This window comes from Carica papaya, chromosome 3 (assembly GCF_054855325.1).
Source record: "Carica papaya isolate Zhongbai chromosome 3, ASM5485532v1, whole genome shotgun sequence".
NCBI classification, from domain to species: domain Eukaryota; kingdom Viridiplantae; phylum Streptophyta; class Magnoliopsida; order Brassicales; family Caricaceae; genus Carica; species Carica papaya.
Genome location: NC_142311.1, coordinates 12,924,695 through 12,943,255, shown reverse-complemented (window position 1 = coordinate 12,943,255; position 18,561 = coordinate 12,924,695). Strand labels below are relative to the sequence as shown.

The 18,561-nt window shown below is 35.0% G+C and overlaps 2 protein-coding genes across 7 annotated transcripts; both read right to left on the bottom strand.

Moving 5' to 3' along the window:
* Nucleotides 1–1,879: 1,879 nt before the first annotated feature.
* Nucleotides 1,880–4,063, bottom strand: LATE (C2H2-like zinc finger protein). 2 transcript variants are annotated; one of them, XM_088215932.1, is made up of 2 exons: nucleotides 3,139–4,063; nucleotides 1,880–2,697 (listed from the first exon to the last, which is right to left on the bottom strand). In XM_088215932.1, the coding sequence occupies exons 1-2, from the start codon at nucleotides 3,152–3,154 to the stop codon at nucleotides 2,087–2,089; spliced, it is 627 nt and encodes a 208-aa protein (XP_088072058.1). In that variant the 5' UTR covers nucleotides 3,155–4,063; the 3' UTR covers nucleotides 1,880–2,086. The 2 variants fall into 2 exon arrangements, with proteins under 2 accessions (XP_088072058.1, XP_088072059.1); XM_088215933.1 differs by lacking the exon at nucleotides 3,139–4,063 and adding an exon at nucleotides 2,827–3,132.
* A 155-nt stretch (nucleotides 4,064–4,218) lies between these two features.
* On the bottom strand, nucleotides 4,219–18,022 carry SGT (UDP-Glycosyltransferase superfamily protein). 5 transcript variants are annotated; one of them, XM_022051509.2, is made up of 14 exons: nucleotides 17,613–18,006; nucleotides 16,206–16,393; nucleotides 14,889–15,125; nucleotides 14,266–14,377; nucleotides 12,324–12,494; nucleotides 11,037–11,100; nucleotides 10,841–10,898; nucleotides 10,573–10,750; nucleotides 10,174–10,304; nucleotides 8,854–8,956; nucleotides 8,595–8,671; nucleotides 7,357–7,404; nucleotides 4,745–4,894; nucleotides 4,219–4,589 (listed from the first exon to the last, which is right to left on the bottom strand). In XM_022051509.2, exons 1-14 carry the CDS (start codon nucleotides 17,791–17,793, stop codon nucleotides 4,422–4,424), a joined length of 1,866 nt encoding a protein of 621 aa, XP_021907201.1. In that variant the 5' UTR covers nucleotides 17,794–18,006; the 3' UTR covers nucleotides 4,219–4,421. The 5 variants fall into 5 exon arrangements, 3 of the variants coding, with proteins under 3 accessions (XP_021907201.1, XP_088072056.1, XP_088072057.1); XR_015817810.1 differs by lacking the exons at nucleotides 4,219–4,589; nucleotides 4,745–4,894; nucleotides 7,357–7,404 and adding exons at nucleotides 7,585–7,776; nucleotides 7,872–8,241 and having other exon boundaries at nucleotides 17,613–18,022; XM_088215930.1 differs by lacking the exons at nucleotides 4,219–4,589; nucleotides 4,745–4,894; nucleotides 7,357–7,404 and adding an exon at nucleotides 7,585–8,241 and having other exon boundaries at nucleotides 17,613–18,022.
* Between the last annotated feature and the right edge of the window lie 539 nt (nucleotides 18,023–18,561).

Sequence of the window (18,561 nt, the reverse complement as noted above, 5' to 3'; positions counted from 1 at the left end):
ATATAAAATAATAGTAAAATATAGCTGATAATTCCGAAAATTTTGGGAGGGGAACGTTACAGGTATATATAATCAGTTCCCCATGAATCGTGATGCCACTTTCTACGATCAAATCCCATATCGTATATAATACATTATCCGCAGGCATTATACCATATATGTGTTTGTTGTATGCATGTAGTACACATGTTTTCTAGGATATGGAAATACTAAATACGTGTCTCTTAATGATTTGAGGGTATAAATTCTCTATTCAAAATTTTTTATCGTAAATATTTAATTACATTTTAGGTTGTTCCAAAAAGAAGTTGATAAAATTCTTTTTTTATATTTAAAATTACCATCTTCATATAAAATAATTATTATAGCAACGGTGTTATTAATTAATTTTTTAGTTTTTGTTTTTTTTTTAAAAAATATTAATAAAAAAAGAAGATAATATTACTCTGAATTGCTAAAAGGCTACGTATGATTTGCACGTGTGTGTCGGTGTCTTTTCGGTTTATCATCAAAACCATCTTTTCATCTTTCAATCTCTCACCGCACAACTGCATATGTACAGACACAAATACTCCATTCTTCAGCCAACCCTAAATTGACACATCTGTAACTTCTCTCTCTCTCTCTCTCTCTCTCTCTCTCTATATATATATATATATATGTGATGATTTTATACATAAAAACATATTGTTGTAGACATAATTTCATGGTTTCATGTTTTGCAGTTGGACTACATATGCATCTAACGCACACCGTCTGAGAAATTTTCATGGCTGACCCTAATTATGTTTGTTTCTACATGCATGTGTTGCCATATCTTTAAGCTTGAAGCTTCACATGTGCAACAAATTAATTTTGGCAAAACCAAATTCTTAATGTACAAAACAATTTCTTTTCTACCTTAATTAATTTGAAATAATTTCTTTATTTCAAAAAGAGATTATAGTAAGCACTACGATTGACTTCTCTGGAAAAATAATTCTGAGAAAAATAAGATTGAAAAATTAGAAGAAACAATGAAGAAAGAACGGCCCAATTGACCCAATAAATCAAATTTTCTTGCAGTCCAAAGTTTATCAAATTGGGCTCTACTCCTATTCTGAATCAAGAGTTATACCCACTTTCATTTCCCTTTTTAAAATTGCAATTAGGCTTTCCCCAAAAGCAATCCATCCCTGATGTTTTACACCACTAACCCAGATTGGATTCAAAAGGGCAAAAAACTTTCAGTCCTGCTTAAAACCCTAGATCAAATTCAAAGCTTGATCCAGCCCTTTATAGAAAATTTCCTACAGAGACCATATAAGAAAATCCCCGAACAAAATTCAAAACTTTTTCTGTCCTGCTTAATTTCTTTTGTCAAACCCAAAAAACCCCTTTCTAGCATAATGTTTTGTTACTCACAATATTTGATTACAAACACTAACATTTTATATTGTTATGTAAATTATAATTTTTTTTTTTTTTGAGAAAAGCGGTTTTTCTCTACATATCAATATATAACAATAAAAAACTACTAATAATTAATGTTCTAAATTCAAATTTGGTGAACGTTTGTTTTTTTTCTCGGTAATACAAGTGCCACAATCTCTTCAAGCACGTAACTAGCTTTTTTTTTTTTTTTTTTTCCCGATAAGATGGTGCCAGTTCGTCCTTAATTTTATATGTATATGTCTGCATGCTCTCCAAGGGATTGGTTCTTTACTTGTTGATGAAGTGTTGATAATATAAAACCCTTTTAGTTTTAATATTTATATACAATAAGAATAATTGAGGTGAGGTTGGGAAAGAGATATAAATATAATGGTTTCATTATCTATAAACCCTTTTAAAATTCCAAGACGTCACCACTCGCAAAAGGACAATGTGATGAATAGAATTTAATGAAAAAAGAAATTTCCAAAGTTGGTAGCAATTATAATTCAATGTAGTACAAAAATTGTTCTTCCTTGAACTACCCAAAAAAAAAGAAAGAGTGAACTTTAACCATCCTAGATCTTTATTATAACGACAAGTGATCTGAAAAAAAAAAAAAAAAAAAAAAAAAAGGGTGCCCCTGAGTTTGACTTGATCCCTCACTCACAAGTCATAAATGAAGAGACAGATCAAGCTTTTGATCTTTATCTTTATGATCATGACCGACATTGTTGTGATTGTTATCCACCAGAACAGGTGGAATGTCCTGGGGCAAGCTTCCTCCGTTGCATCTTATGCTCCTCTGCCAATTTAACATACTTCGTTCATCTTCCTCCAAATGATGATGAGGCGGAGGCGGAGGACGATACGCAGTGGTGGAGCAGCCTCCACCATGAAAGGCAACGTTATCGAACCTTGCAGCTCCGTTTGCTCCAAAGCCATCGGAGAAGTGGTTGGTGGGGAAGTAGCGAAAGTTGGTGGCATGAGCGGTTATATACATTGAAGGGTGTAGAAGGCCTAAGCGATGGTGAGTCGGTGCAAAAACCAGTGGTAAAGATGGGGTGTTGCTGGAGGAGAAATGGGTGGGTGCGTATTCAGAAGCTCTTTTAGCTTTTCTTGCGGCTGTTCTTTCCTTCTTGTGGGCGTTTTGATGGCCTCCCAAGGCTTGGGAGCTATAAAACTTTCGTGAACAGAACAGACAAGGGAAGACTCTCGATGTGGTGTCTCCACCGGGAGCATTGCTCTCTGAAACTCTCTCTTGATGGTCATCTTCCATTTTTCCTGTAAGAAGAGATAAGAGGCAAGTAAGTTAATAGTGTTTATGGCATGCAAGTGCAAAGAATTGGGTTGAGTTTACGGACACGATATGTTTGGGGGAAAAAGGAAAAGAACATGAGAGCGAGAAGAGACCTTGAAGATGGCGAGCAGAGGAAATGGGGGTAAAGAGGAATATGGCAGTGGAGATGAAAGAGTATGAAACTGAAAATGTAGAGAAAGAGAAGCAAATATACTACTGATCTCATAAAGGGAGTAGTAGATAGAAGAGTTCAGAAGGCAAGTACTTCTCAAAGAGTTGGAAAATGTGAAGAGACTGTAAGTAATTATTAAATAGAGTGCTTCAACACAATGGGCTGTATGGGGTTGGGAACAGAAGAGATAAGAGAGAGAGAGAGAGAGAGAGAGAGAGAGAGAGAGAGAGAGAGAGAGAAGTGAAGTAATCACCAAAACGTTTCTGCATGCTCAGGCAAAGACAGTGATTGGTGAGAAGAGAAAGAGATGTTTGGATTGGGAAATGGAAATTTCCCCTACTCTCTTTCTCTCTCTCTCCGCCTTTCCTCTGTTATCTATTTCATGGGCTGCCATTTTACCTTCTCGTTAACAGGAGTTTTCTTTCAAAGTTCAAAATTTTGCTGTTTACCAGGGAGTTTCATAGACTCAGATGTTATCAAGCTATCATCTTTTGAGTTCGAGCAACATTCAATCAAGAGAAGTGTCAAAAACTCTCGTGTTTTATAAGATTTCGGGAGACACCCGCATGAAGCCTGTGTTCTTTTTTACTTTTGGTGAAAGAAAGAGAGAGAAAGTGCGAAGGAATACAAGTCAGGTCAGAATGTCAGAGGAAGCAATGCTTGGATGATCAGGTTTTGTGATCTCCAATGGCCAAAATGTGGACATATTATTGGGTGACTTAAAAGCCCAAGTCAGTCCCCACTTGATCTAAAACTGAACCATCGCCTGCTGCTGTCTCAGTCCCCCTCTCTCTCTCTCTTCAAAAGGAAATGGCGCTCCCCTCTTCGCATTCCTCTGCTATAACTATAAATGGTTATGGGGCTAACACCCACTAGTTCTTCATTCTCCACCGCCAATCCCACGCTATTTTGTCACTTTTTATCCCTTGCATGCCCTGAACCATGTGGTCACACCTGTTGTAAGAAGAGAACCCAATGCCTAGACCTAATTCCACCTGTTTCTTTAACACGTGGCACCCAACCCATCACCACCTTACAACAATGAATAACTTCACTTTCACCAACATACACGTCCTCATATTCAAAAAACTCGGAACAATCAAACTCAAAAACTCTCCACCCCTACCAAATTATAATGGATGACAACCCAAAAAATGTGCTATGCGGATCCTCCTTAAACCCCAAAACAATAATCTGCAGGTCATATTGTATCCCGCTTCAAAATTTTATGGACAAATTAACCAGCTCTAATACAACCACAAGGTAATGGAATTTCAAATTCACGGATCCTCATCCATGCGGTCAAACTAGTTAATTGAGGTGAGACACCGGAGAAACCAAATAAATGAAGGCTTTTGTACAAATGTTCCTTGTGTCTTTTACATGATTTATAGTGTCTGTAACAAATGAAAATACTCGCATCTATGGGAGAAGAAATGAGAATCCGTATTATAGGATTCACAACAAGAGAATTATGCCTTGGTTAGTAGAAAAGCAATTTCCATTGTGCAGCAAAAATCTGCAACTGAGTTAGAGTCAAGAACAACCAAAACATCGTCTGATTGAGAAAAGGTTTGAAGGTTCAGGTGATGGTTCAGCCTCAGCCTTTATTGGAGGGAGATGCTTAAGGAAAGCTTTCACCGCTCCAGTTACCCCATCCTCATTCTCCATCGCTTTTGCAAGCTCAACAGCACGCTCTTTCACCTGTAATGATTCATAAGTTATGTAGCAAACTTCCTTTTGTCCCAGCCCACTGTACTTCGCTATCCTCTTGACAAGAATACAAACTGAAGAGTTTCTAATCGTGTAGTCTACTAGTTACAGCTGCACCTAATATGTTTTGCTGTATAATTAATTACCTCAGGGCGGAGCATGAAATTTATTGCATTAATCAACTTGGGAAGTGAGAATTCATCCACTGGAATAGGAGGAGGACCAACTCCTCTGGCATGTACCCGCTCTCCCCAGAAAGGTTGGTCGCCAAAGAAAGGTACAATGGTTGTCGGGCACTGTAATGCAAGACAAATGAAGATCAGTCAACAAAGAAACATGTTATATAGAAGGAAAAAAATGTACAAGATAAATAAATAAACATGTCATATAGAAAAAATAATGATAAAAATAATGTATCCAAAGGGAATAAAAATGCTCTATATGGCTTCGGCATCATGCATGAGGAAAAGGTCAAGGCTGTTCGAATCGGATCCAAAGAGGAAATATGTATGAGTGGCTACTATATGCCATGGGCATTTGCTAGTTCTAATCACACGGTCGAAAAATTCAGGCTCTTATTTCACTTTTTAGTTTGCGGACATTTAGACAGAGAAACCCAAGTGCCTTTGAAGGAGCATTTTTGCTTCCTTTCAAAAAGTTCATTATATTCGGTTAAGGAACCTTTACCATTGAGCTAACTGGTAATTTTTGGTCATAAAAAGGGAACTTTTTGTTAGAGATTTGAATTATAAGATAGTTATCTTCTTCTAACTTTTGTGCACAGGTAGCACTCCCTTGCTATGAAAAAGAAATAACATGCTGTTGAATTTGTAATTTGTTGAGGGTTGGGATTGTCAGATGATGGTATAAAAAGAAAATTCTGAGGGAAAATTATGGGTATTTCAGCAACTACAGAAAGTTTACCATGTAATTATAATTCAAATCAAGAGTAATTCACTAATCTTTCTTTACATCAGAGGATCTGGACTAATTCAGAAGAACTATACTTGTTGGAATAGGCATAACTTGCATTTAACAAAAAAAAAATCTTTTTTCTTAAAATAGAAGAAAAAAATGAAGATCAGTCAACAAAGAAACATGTTATATAGAAGGAAAAAAATGTACAAGATAAATAAATAAACATGTCATATAGAAAAAATAATGATAAAAATAATGTATCCAAAGGGAATAAAAATGCTCTATATGGCTTCGGCATCATGCATGAGGAAAAGGTCAAGGCTGTTCGAATCGGATCCAAAGAGGAAATATGTATGAGTGGCTACTATATGCCATGGGCATTTGCTAGTTCTAATCACACGGTCAAAAAATTCAGGCTCTTATTTCACTTTTTAGTTTGCGGACATTTAGACATAGAAACCCAAGTGCCTTTGAAGGAGCATTTTTGCTTCCTTTCAAAAAGTTCATTATATTCGGTTAAGGAACCTTTACCATTGAGCTAACTGGTAATTTTTGGTCATAAAAAGGGAACTTTTTGTTAGAGATTTGAATTATAAGATAGTTATCTTCTTCTAACTTTTGTGCACAGGTAGCACTCCCTTGCTATGAAAAAGAAATAACATGCTGTTGAATTTGTAATTTGTTGAGGGTTGGGATTGTCAGATGATGGTATAAAAAGAAAATTCTGAGGGAAAATTATGGGTATTTCAGCAACTACAGAAAGTTTACCATGTAATTATAATTCAAATCAAGAGTAATTCACTAATCTTTCTTTACATCAGAGGATCTGGACTAATTCAGAAGAACTATACTTGTTGGAATAGGCATAACTTGCATTTAAAAAAAAAAAATCTTTTTTCTTAAAATAGAAGAAAAAAATGAAGATCAGTCAACAAAGAAACATGTTATATAGAAGGAAAAAAATGTACAAGATAAATAAATAAACATGTCATATAGAAAAAATAATGATAAAAATAATGTATCCAAAGGGAATAAAAATGCTCTATATGGCTTCGGCATCATGCATGAGGAAAAGGTCAAGGCTGTTCGAATCGGATCCAAAGAGGAAATATGTATGAGTGGCTACTATATGCTATGGGCATTTGCTAGTTCTAATCACACGGTTGAAAAATTCAGGCTCTCATTTCACTTTTTAGTTTGCGGACATTTAAACATAGAAACCTAAGTGCCTTTGAAGGAGCATTTTTGTTTCCTTTCAAAAAGTTCATTATACTCGGTTAAGGAACCTTTACCATTGAGCTAACTGGTAATTTTTGGTCATAAAAAGGGAACTTTTTGTTAGATATTTGAATTATAAGATAGTTATCTTCTTCTACCTTTTGTGCACAGGTAGCACTTCCTTGCTATGAAAAACAAATAACATGCTGTTGAATTTGTAATTTGTTGAGGGTTGGGATTGTCAGATGATGGTATAAAAAGAAAATTCTGAGGGAAAATTATGGGTATTTCAGCAACTACAGAAAGTTTACCATGTAATTATAATTCAAAACAAGAGTAATTCACTAATCTTTCTTCACTTCAGAGGATCTGGACTAATTCATAAGAACTATACTTGTTGGAATAGGCATAACTTGCATTTAAAAAAAAAATCTTTTTTCTTAAAATAGAAGAACTATTAAGATGAGAAAAACATAATTACAAGAATGGAGAATAAGACATCTTCCCAAAATTGTCTAAAAGAAAAAAGAATATGGCATGAAATTATAGCCCCCCAGTTTCTATGCATCAAAGAAAACTAAAACACTTGAATCTGGAAAAAAGATAAGCTATCGGTCATTACCGCAGCTTTAAGTCCAGCAGCAGTTGTCCCAGCACCCCCATGATGAACCTGAAAACAAATTACAAAACATAGCACCTTTGCTGGCAATGACAAGGCCAGGACTACCTCAGATTAACAAACATAGAAGTTAATTATTAGAGTGGAATTGGAGTTCCCAGGTCCTCAACATAGCCTAATATCATGCCATCACCAATAACCATCTAAAGCTTGCACTTCATGTAAATATGATTCAATAAGAAAACAGCCAAGAGACTGTTCCCATTTAGTGAAGCAGGATAGTAGCACTCTCTTACAATAAAAGCAGCAGAGCTGTCTATTGCCACTCCACTGCAAAAAGGAAATAGCCAAGAAAGCATCCCATTTAGTGAAGCATAAGAGAAACAGTAATGCTGTCTGTCATTCTCCTCTCAGAACATGCCCCTACTTTTCCAATATTTGTGGTGATCAGCAAGGAACTTTCAAGAATATTAATAATTTAAGACAACATCCAGCAACTTGGGTTGATTGTCACCTACTTTCTTAATCATTTGTGCTCTACTTTCTTAGTAATTCAAATGTCATAAAACAGTCATGACCGTCGCAGATAACCTTCATCTTCAACCAGATCCTACCTAGGAAAACATAGTCATACAAAATGATTAACCAATAATAATATGCCTGGACTGATAAAGCTTTACACTAGAGAACTTCCCTGGATGAAATTCGTCAGTGTTAAGTCTTAAGTCACACTGCAAATGGCTTGTCTGAACCACTTGGCTAACATCCTCTTCTTAAATCCGACAAAGAGAGTGGTAATTGTGCTATTCTGCTTGACCTCTTCAACAGTAATTGTCCTCTTTTTGTTTTGGAAAGGCGGAAGTTCGAAGGGATGAACAGGAGACAGAACTTAAGAGAAGATCAATAGACAAAGTCATAAGAAAGACAAGGCTGATACGACCAGCTCTACACCTCAATTCTCCGTGCAATGAAGGTTGGAGAAAACAAAGAGCAATTCTTCCTACCTGTCTGTCAAAGTCCATTTTGGTTATGGCCTTGGAAATATTACTATAGTTCTTGTTTCTCTTACTTTTTCCCCTCTCCAAAAAAACAATGACCACCTTTGTGAGACAAGACACTTATTTTCTTCCTTTCTCTTAAAAAGGATCATCTCTATGAAAAAGGACTGAAAATAAACAATGTATTTTTTTGATAAAAAAGATACACTAAGCCATATCTGAGATGTTATAATATAAACTTACAACAGCCTTGCACTGTAAGAATAGCCAGTCATGAGGGCAATTGTCCAATAAATATATGAAGTCCTTCGGTTCAGCCACTGGGAGAGAAAAATTAAGACACAAATAAATCACTAGGTTTATACTAGCTGAAAGATACTATGAGAGTAAAAGAAAGTTAAGATACATTTAAGAACTTAAAGACAAGTTAGGATATAAAAAAATGATTGTTCTCTCAAAAAGAATCTCTCCAAAAAAAGATATAAGGTAACTAAAAACTTACAGTTCCCAAGGCCACCCCACCCTTTGTTGATGATGCCTCTCTGTCCGGTTTCTTGAAGTGCTTCCACGATTATCTGAGTCATTTTTTCTGGCTCTTCAACAGGCTGGAATGAGAAAAGGGAAAAATTAAGTTTTCAAACTGCAGTAAATTGAAGATTGAAAGATGATACACATCCTATGCCAATTAGTACTCTTCTTCTTTTCTTGAAAAGGAAAAGAGAAAAAAAGACTCAAGGATCCACCTTATAAATAGTAAATAACACAAGAAATTCTACAATGCCCGTTCAGTTGAACAACCTTTGGGGAGGTATAAGATAATTGGATCAACTTATCTCACAGTCAGATGCACTCGTACTGTAATCCGACATGAGCTTTCAAACAAGAAATAAAATAGGTTTTGATTGGATGGACAGGTTGAATAAAATGGAACCTAATACCATTTTCGTAAATTTGGTCCAGTAATTGGGTAACATAAATGCAAATTTGCTAAAATTTTTGGTAATTTGGTTTCAGTTTTTAATTCTTAAAGAAATTTGGTAATTCGTTTTTACCAAAATACTATTTTTTTCACAAAAAACTTAAACACTTAAAAAGTAAAAAAACTAAAAACTAAAAATTTTTAATTTTAATTTCAAATTTAGTTTTCTAATTTCAGCCAGGGAAAAAAAAACATGTTAATAAGTTTATATAATAATAAATCATATGTATGTAAAAATAATCTACCTTTTTAAATAAAAAATTAAGATAATTACATGAAATCAACTTTTTTATTCTAATATTTTTATTTTTCTTTTCAAATTGTAAAAAGAACCAATTAAAAAAATTGGTAATTTCAGTAAAAACCAAAACTGAACAGAGTTTCCGTCCTTTCCGCTAGTTTGACTTTAGTATCAGTCTCAAGAATTCGGCAATTTAGTACTTTGGTAACTTTCAGTTTCAGTATTACCAAAGTTCTAATGCTATGGACTATGGAGGAAGAGCTTCTATTTTGTCCATGAAGGGTACATAATTATGTAATCTGAATGGATGAAAGATGCTTTTATGCTGGCTATGCAATTATTTAGTAAATAGACTGCTTCTTAAACTGTGGCACAGCAGCACCTTATTGGTGCCTTGTGAATTTTAAACCTGCCTCCTATCAACAATTGTATACATATATTATATTGTGCAGTAATGGTACCACAATTCACAACTCTGATAAATATTTAAGGTTCTCTAAGCATGCATAGATTCAATATTTTTTAGAAAAAGGCATAGATTTAATATTTTAACTGTATAGAAAATTAACTAATAGCAAGAGAACTAAGAACAACAAACTCACAAGGCTACCGAATCCAACATAAATAGGCCTTGTACCAGCTTTAAGCCATTCTAGAAGTGATTCAGGAGGTTCATAATTTGATGCAAGATCAAGGAAGCAAAACCCTACCACATCAATCTTAGGACCCCAATCTGCAAGACAAGAAAAAATAAGTTAGATTATAAATATATATCCTTCAAGAAAGAGCCATTTCCACATATCCAAGCAAGTAGCCCAGCTGTAAACTGTTACCAACCAAAATGGACAAAGACATACTTGACCAACTAGATTATTCAAAAAAAGAAATTTTGATAGAAAAAGAAGCAATTTTTTGAAAGAAAGCATGGGCAGGAATCACCTATTTGGATATTAATTATTACCAAAAAAGAAGTATTAGAAACCTGGACCAGGAGCAACCACCTTTTGGTTTAGGAACAAGATGTGGACTCCAAATATATCCATGCGGTATATCAGAATCATGACCTTGGGAACCACTTAAATACGTAACAGGCCGTAGCTTCAGTTTTTTTTTCCTTAAATCATTTATCATGTCCCGTATCCCAAGCCAAATCAACGAGTCAACAATTTGATATGAAAGCTGAAAATACCATGAGGTTAAAACAGAAAATAACAATAAGCATTAAGATACGAATCATATTATAATAAGATAAGTATAGAAGTAACCCACCCGATACCCAGCAGGTTGCTTGACACGGGACAAAGGATGAGGAAACTCACTAGTTGGCCTGGAAAAAACACAATAATTTTTTTTAAGCAGTTTAAGAGTCTCAATAAACTGACCACACAGGAGAACAATATTTTAGACTAAAACTTATACAGCAATATTTGTAAAAGCCATATTTCATTACCCAGGCAAGACTTACGTCCATGGCATTGTGAAAAATATATGAATTGGTATTTTTAGTGCCTCCGCCACATGTGTATGCCCTAGAAACGCATTTTTACAATGTTAATACTGAAAGATGTAAGCAGATATTCTAAAATCCACATGTAAACAGCCAGTTCCAACCACTAAAAATCCAGCATGTAAATATGAGCAGGGGTTAACAGAAAGCATGAAAACTATTTTCATACAGCACAAAATAAATATAATAAAAAGAAACAAGGTCAATTTTTTTTAAAAAAAACCTCTCTTTCCATCTTTTTATTCTAAAGTAGAACTTTGATACCTGCCATCAGTCTATTCTGAAAAACTACATTAGGCCACTAGAGATTTGCAAGCAAATCATTTACAAATATTTTTTAGTAGACTGCTCTTGCATATCCTTAAAGGGATAAAATTACTCTTATAGTTAATCTGTTATTAAACTTGTTGTATAGTTTGTGTACATTATTACTCTTGTATTTTTGTATCATAAAGCTGTAGAACCTTAACCTACAAGGATTAGCTTGTAGAGCTCTGATGGTACAAAAAATATAAAAGTAATGATATACACAAACCATACAGCAAATTAATAACATAAATGTACTCTTCGATGAATAAATATACTTTTATAATATGCCTTTATTCATCAATGTTATTTATCTATCATCCATTCAATCTTCGAGAAAGCTCAGATCAGGCAGACAAGATTTTAGTTAACCTGTTACAAAAATCAATAGTTCATTAATAACAAACATAATTAAAATAGTATGGCTTATTTTTTATTTAATTTAGATGTCTAATAACTCATATAATTATATGCGAATACTTTCAATTATTTTGATTATGCATTCTGGTCAATCAATTATCTTTTAAATAGTTGATTATCAAATCTCCAGATAGACAAAATGCAACCCATAGTTTCCTAAAATATTTTTAGGGGTCAGTGTAGAATACAAGCATCAATATGACAGAACGTTCAAATCAAGGATGAATACCTCCTATAATTTTCCTCATATTAGTGCTTCCAGAAATTAGATAATGGACAGATAATTTGTTATTATAATCTTCCCCATATCATTCTATTAAAAAATTAGATTATGGACATAATAACTTTTGACCCACGAAAAATTTATATTTTCATAATCCTCTAAAATATATTTTCATAATCACATAAACTTTTACAATAGAAAGTGAAGAGAAAAGAATGGTTAGGGAACCCAATAAGAGGCAATCATGTTGTACGTGGCTAAACACCAGGACTAACTTAAAAGTGATGGGCTCTTACCATATGCTGGGGGATTTGCAATTATCGCGTCAGCTTTAAAGGGAATGCCAGAATCTAGATCAGGTTCTTTGCAAGCTGGAAGTAAGGAGTATATTATTTCCTTTATTTGATTTCTTTGAATTGGTATCTCTGAAGGGCCGGATGGCAGAAATCCTTTGTTTTTAACCATGTCTGTGCATTAAACCAAACCATCAATTGATAGTATCACCTTATAATTCTTTTTTCAATGAAAATGAAGCATTATTAATAGAGAGAGAAAGGAAATAACAAGTGAAAAGGATAAGACATCCACAAAAACCTCCAAGAAGCATAAGCTTATAATTCAATTCAATAGAACCACACAGATTCGATAGGACCATCAAAGACAATATAAAAAAGCATAATAACATCAATAAAGCATGAAGAAAACAGCCATCAACAACCAAGGAAAGCAAAACTCATCTAAAAAAACTTAAATGAGCGACTTACAATTCATACCATGTATTAATGCATCATTTTTTAATTGTGCATTTGTGCAAATTGACAATTGTAACTAAGGTTGCTTCTGGTTCAATTCCATTCATTTTCCTAGTCAATTCCTACTTCTAATTTTTATATTGTCCTTACTATGCAAATTAGAAAATAGTTTCTTGTTTTTGCATTACAAAGTCCCAAATTGATCCTCAACAGTAGGAATACATCTCCTATTTTTCACGGTGAGAGTTGAATTTCTACCATCAAAGAAGTCAAAATTGTGTTGATGATAACTCAAACATAACAGATTATGTCCGAATAATGAATATTAAGATTAATATGAAAAGTACAATAACGAGTCAATTAGAAATTAAATGGGAATTGAACCAAACACAATGTAAGAGATTTTGAAACAGAAGAACTAAACGATAGAGCAATATAGCATTGCCACATAATTTCGGTGCCTCCCTTAGAAAGAGATTACTGCTTGCTACGATCCAACTTTCATTTCAAAGCAATTGCAAAACTCTGTTTCTTGGTTGCCCATTATTTGTCTCGCTCTATATCAACAGGTGAAATGCATTTAACTGTAAGAAAAAACAGTGGTGATAACCAACAGACAATTACTTTGCAATGTCTAACAGGAATTGGAGGTGTAGAGGGGCATCCCAGCTAAGGAGAGCAAAGGACAATCTCATTTTTATGTCCATTCTCATATCCAAAGAAAAGTTTTAGGTGGCCAATGACATTCCTATATGTTGATATGCATATGCCTTTTTCTATTAAGGAAGACTAAGCAATCATAATACCTGAATCTATGAATTATAAGGAGCACCACTTAGGCGACCTTGATAAATGTCACAAGGTTTAAATTTCCAAGGCCCCTCAGCACCACTTCCAATGACCCAAAGTCAAATTCTTCTATGATGTAGCTGGGTCAAACTCTTGTAGGAAGCAGCTGTGCTGCTTCTTAATTATAGCAGTTCTAAAAAATACCACTTTGAGAAATTGTGAGATCATTTTTGAGGAATTAGGGGTGTAGAGTGGCATCCCAGCTAAGGAGAGCAAAACTCATTGATCCATCCAGCCAATTTTTTGAGTCATATTGACATGAAAGAAATAGAAAAACATTTAAAGGAAAATACTCTCAATTCACAAGATTAAAGATATATGGTTCAGACATCTAAAACTCTCACTCTGTTTAAGGGTCACGTCCCAATTGTAAAAAGAATTTACAGACCTGGCACACCAAGTATTGAACACAAATCCCACACCCACACCAATATCACATCGGACACGACATGGGTATGGCACTAAAATTGAAGAGCCCAAGCAACCTAGTACAAATCAAATGCTACATCAACCCTAGATTGCATTCAATCACATGGGACACATATATAACTAATTCGGAAAGATAAGAAGGGACAATAATCAAATTGCATATAGACGACCACCCAATAATAGAAGAGCAGGTAAGTTAGTTACATACAACCAGCAAGAACTTTTGGATCTCCTCCTAGAGGATAAAATTCCAATCCTGCAGTCAAGACAAACTCTTTGAAATTTGAATGTGTTGCAAGTCTCACTCTATGGCCGTAATCCTGCATGCAAATATTTCACAAAAGAATTGATGATCCTAGATAGCCACAAAAATAAAAATCCAAATCCAGTTTTTCTTCTCCTTTCCCTCCTGTGATAACAACACCCCCAAAAACAGTTGGTCACTCACCACAGTTTTGTAAGGACATGGGATCAAGGTAACTAAATCCAAAATCCGAGGACACCTAGTAAACAATATCTTCACACCTTATCATGGTGTCAATGTCAAAGAAAGTTGTAGCTACTTCAGAAGGAAAAAGAAAAGTAAAATATATATGTATATGTATATATAAAAGCAACGTGCAAGAATAAATATGGGAGATATATAGAAGAAAAGAAAATGTCTAGGGATTGTAATCAGAACAGACAATCATGCTTCATTTGGCAGGCACTTCAGTGAGTTTGAAATACCTAGCTGATTTGCTTCACAGAGAAATAGAAGGACACATGCATTACATGAGCAAAACTAGCATTATTCCCATTTTTATATAAAAATAACCAGATCCACATAACCTGCAGACGTTTGCCAATTGCAACAAATGGCTGTACATCCCCTCGAGTTCCAACAATAAGCATTACAATTTGCAATGGAGGTCTATACTCAACATCTGGCACATCAATGGGCTCAGTAGCAGCAACAGTAGCTTCATTAGACCTAACACCAAGGACCTGAGGCTCAACATCTACAGGAACTTCAAATTCCACTGTCCCGTCACCCTTAACAGTAGCTATTCTGTTCAACAATTTAAGCTGCACAATTTTAAAAGTTTTAAATAAAATCCTCTGGAAATATGTCTACAGAGTTAAAGTTATCACCCTATGCTTGAACTTATTAACCTAACCTTTAATAATAAAAAAAGAATAATCGTAACATGCAAAGTAACAGAAAAACTAATGGCAAAAGTGCTATATTTAGTCTATTTGCTAAATTTTCTATCCATTAACATTTATTTCTTAATCCTCAACTCCAACCATTCAGATTCTTATTGACCTTAAACATTTAAATAGATCAAGGTGCAATTTACAAGCATACTAATCCATTAAGGAGGGAAAAGGTTGTCTGTACTTAAGCAGGAAACTAAACACCCTTGTCTTTTTAGGAGTCTGAGATAGTTATTTAGAGAAAAAATAAGCGTGAGTTGCATTTACAAAAATTTAACAGGTCATTTCACCAGAAACTCTCATATCTCCTTCCACTGCTCTGATATTTCTCGTACTTCTCTCTTTAACTCCACTATCATACAGAAATACCAAGATGTTTTGAAGATGTTCTAAACCAGGATCTTCGATTGCATCATGTCTATTACATCCATTTACACCTTTCTTTTCAATGTATGAAGTGCAAAGGCAATCAAACCATTAAGGCCAAAAGGATTAAAGAACAAGAAAAATAAGACGTCATTATTTAAATTCATAAAGTCATCATTATGTGTATTATGTGTTGATCTAGCCAGAGTTGTGCTACACATATCCCTAATTTCACATGAACAACAATGCATTACTGAAATTTGGATGACTAAGTATGATAAAAATAATCCTTAACCAAGGAATTTAATCCAAAATTTAAAACCATCAGAAGTAAATAAAATTTTGCTGTAGCACACGAGTAACAGTCATTAACTTCATTACCAAAACCAGATACAATCATGTAATTGGGTTTCTCCAAAAATTTCTATACTAGCATTACATAAACTACATCAATTATTCAAACTAAAAATGCCTATAATACAGAAAAAGTCAATTTTATTTGAAAACTCAGAAGGAATATCACAGGAGCAAAGAACATTAAACAAAAACGATATGCAGATACCGGTCCATTAAGAATCTTACCTTCTGGTGAGCAGAAATCTTATCATCAAAAATCTGTGCAGCCTCTTCAGCAAGTATGTTGTGACGTCTCTGCCTCTCAGTTTTTGCTTTATCAAACTTTGGATAATCTGAACTTGATTCCATTTTTTCAATTTTTGAAATATCCACTGGCATTGTGTTCATCCTAAAAACATTTCTATCACCAGGACCTAGCCAAACAATAGACACCAAGGATATAAGATAACAACCAATTTTTGTACTTTCCTCGAGTCAAATTGAAAAGCCAAGGAGGTTCTTGCTTTTGTTAGAAAAAGGAAGTATTATTCACATAAAGATAAAAGAGAAATGTACAAATGTAGAGAAGAACACCCCCTTAGGAATATTTTTAAGAGAGAGAGAGAGAGAAAGAGAGAATACAAAGGGATGCTCAACTAACAGGACTGTAGAAGAGTAAACTTACCTCCTAGAAAAAACAACCCACCTTTCCAACGACCAAGCTGCCTAGAAACCCTACTGACTACATTATCCCAGAAAGAGACAGCCTAGGATTAACCCATAAGGGAACACCATGATAAGACCATGACAAGAAACCACACCTGATTGACTCAGCAAGCCCTCTAACGATCTTATTATCTACACTAATCCCCGAAATGCCACTCTTTTTAAGGCTGATATATTATGTATAATTACTCTCAGAACTTTTGCATTAAAATGAGAGCACTATCGACCAACCTATGATTTTGAGAAAGAAAGAGAATAGTATCATCAGCAAATGAAGATGAGAAATCTAAACTCTATTATCCCCAGGAAGAAGGCCTTTAGCCAAACCTCTCCCAGATCCCCTGATCACAATAAAAAAAAGTAATTATCCCGAATAAAAATCATTAGTGTGAATCTGATCTAGTTGAAACAAATTCTAAAGGAACTGAAATGTGAAGGTGAGCAATAAACTGCTCAATTTCTTGGCTTGACAGCACAAGTTGAATGCAATTAACTTTTTCTTTATCGTTCAAAAAGCAATTTCGGTTTATTAAATTAAACAGCAGTTGCTAGACCTACACATCCATAAGCATTTCTCCACTCAAGAGAAAATACACATAGATTCAACACAGATTTGTACTTGGTTACAACACGGGGCTAGTCATTAATTAGTATACTTCCTGGGAAAACGTACAATTCAATATAGAAAAACCCTGAAACAAAACGAAGCTCAGAATCTGACGTTTCCCAGCAACCAGGAAGATCGATTAAGTCTGGAAAAGTATACCTAAGGGACTGAAAACAACACTCCCTAAGGGGCTCCGCCGACAACTATATACTGTTGTGTGAAGCCAAATAAAATAAGGACTTAACGTTCCCTATCAACCAAACGACAAAGAACCAAAAAAGAAAATCAAATAAATAAAAATAAAACGAAATTCGGCACACCTGAAGATTCAGTGCCTCCATTATCCGCAGAGCCACTACCAGGTGCCTCTCTGTTCCGTAGCTCTTTAGCGCCGTCGCTACTACTTTCTTCTCCCATTTGGCGCTCTATTTTCACCGAGGCGTCATCGGAACTCAACGAAGAAGATGAATAGTTACGGCAATTCTCGGACGAGCCTGGCATCGCGACTTCCGGCGAGCTCCGCGCTCGCTGTAGTTGATCCAGATCCTCAGTAGGTTCGTATGCAGAGAGTTTGTGAGACTTGCGTATTGTGGTCGCCTGTGTGTATGGAATTCGAGAAAAGCAGATTCCCCTTCTCCCGGGATCGGGATGCTCGAGAAAAATGGCACGTTCGAAAGCGTGGGTGACGAGTGTCTGGGCGAAGTGGTGGGATTTGGCCTTTAATAAGAGACACGTATACAAACTGCCCGCTTTTAGGGGTATTTTCGTCAAATCAACTCTTCTCTCGGCGACTCACGGAGTCCAAACGATGTCGTATCTGTCCGTCGAGTTCTTTCAGTCTCGTCAAACGCGGTCTTGGCGCCTTGGCTCTGCGACTTCATTCAACAAACTGCGGTACGCGTGAGAAAATAAAATAAAATTTAATTGTCCGAAAATCAAATAAAATATCTTTCTTTCGCGGAATTTTATTACTCCGACAACAGAGTGCAAAAATATTTTTTTAAATGGCGAATGTGATTTGAAAAAATGTTGCGTGATTGCCCCTCAATTTACACCCGAAAAAATAAAAGATTTATAATTTACACAACGAGTAATTTCAATTGTATGGAGAAATAAAAAATTCAAATTTATATATCACTCAGCTGTACGCATAGGAATAGAATTTTGCCCAACTCAAAAGCCACCCACAAATAATTTTCTAAGAACAAAAACCTTTCGGTACTTTTACTCGGGCTGATGCCAACCTAAAATAGATCTAGATTCTGTTAC

What these genes read in the sequence shown, in the direction of transcription:
- SGT (XM_022051509.2), bottom strand. Translation starts at nt 17,793, where the DNA reads ATGCCAGGCTCGTCCGAGAATTGCCGTAACTATTCATCTTCTTCGTTG. An exon ending in TCTTGTTCCTAAACCAAAAG is followed by an intron (nt 10,305 to 10,572) that starts GTGGTTGCTCCT and finishes CTTGTCTTGCAG; the next exon opens with ATTGGGGTCCTAAGATTGAT. An exon ending in ATGTTGGATTCGGTAGCCTT is followed by an intron (nt 8,957 to 10,173) that starts GTGAGTTTGTTG and finishes TTCTCATTCCAG; the next exon opens with CCTGTTGAAGAGCCAGAAAA.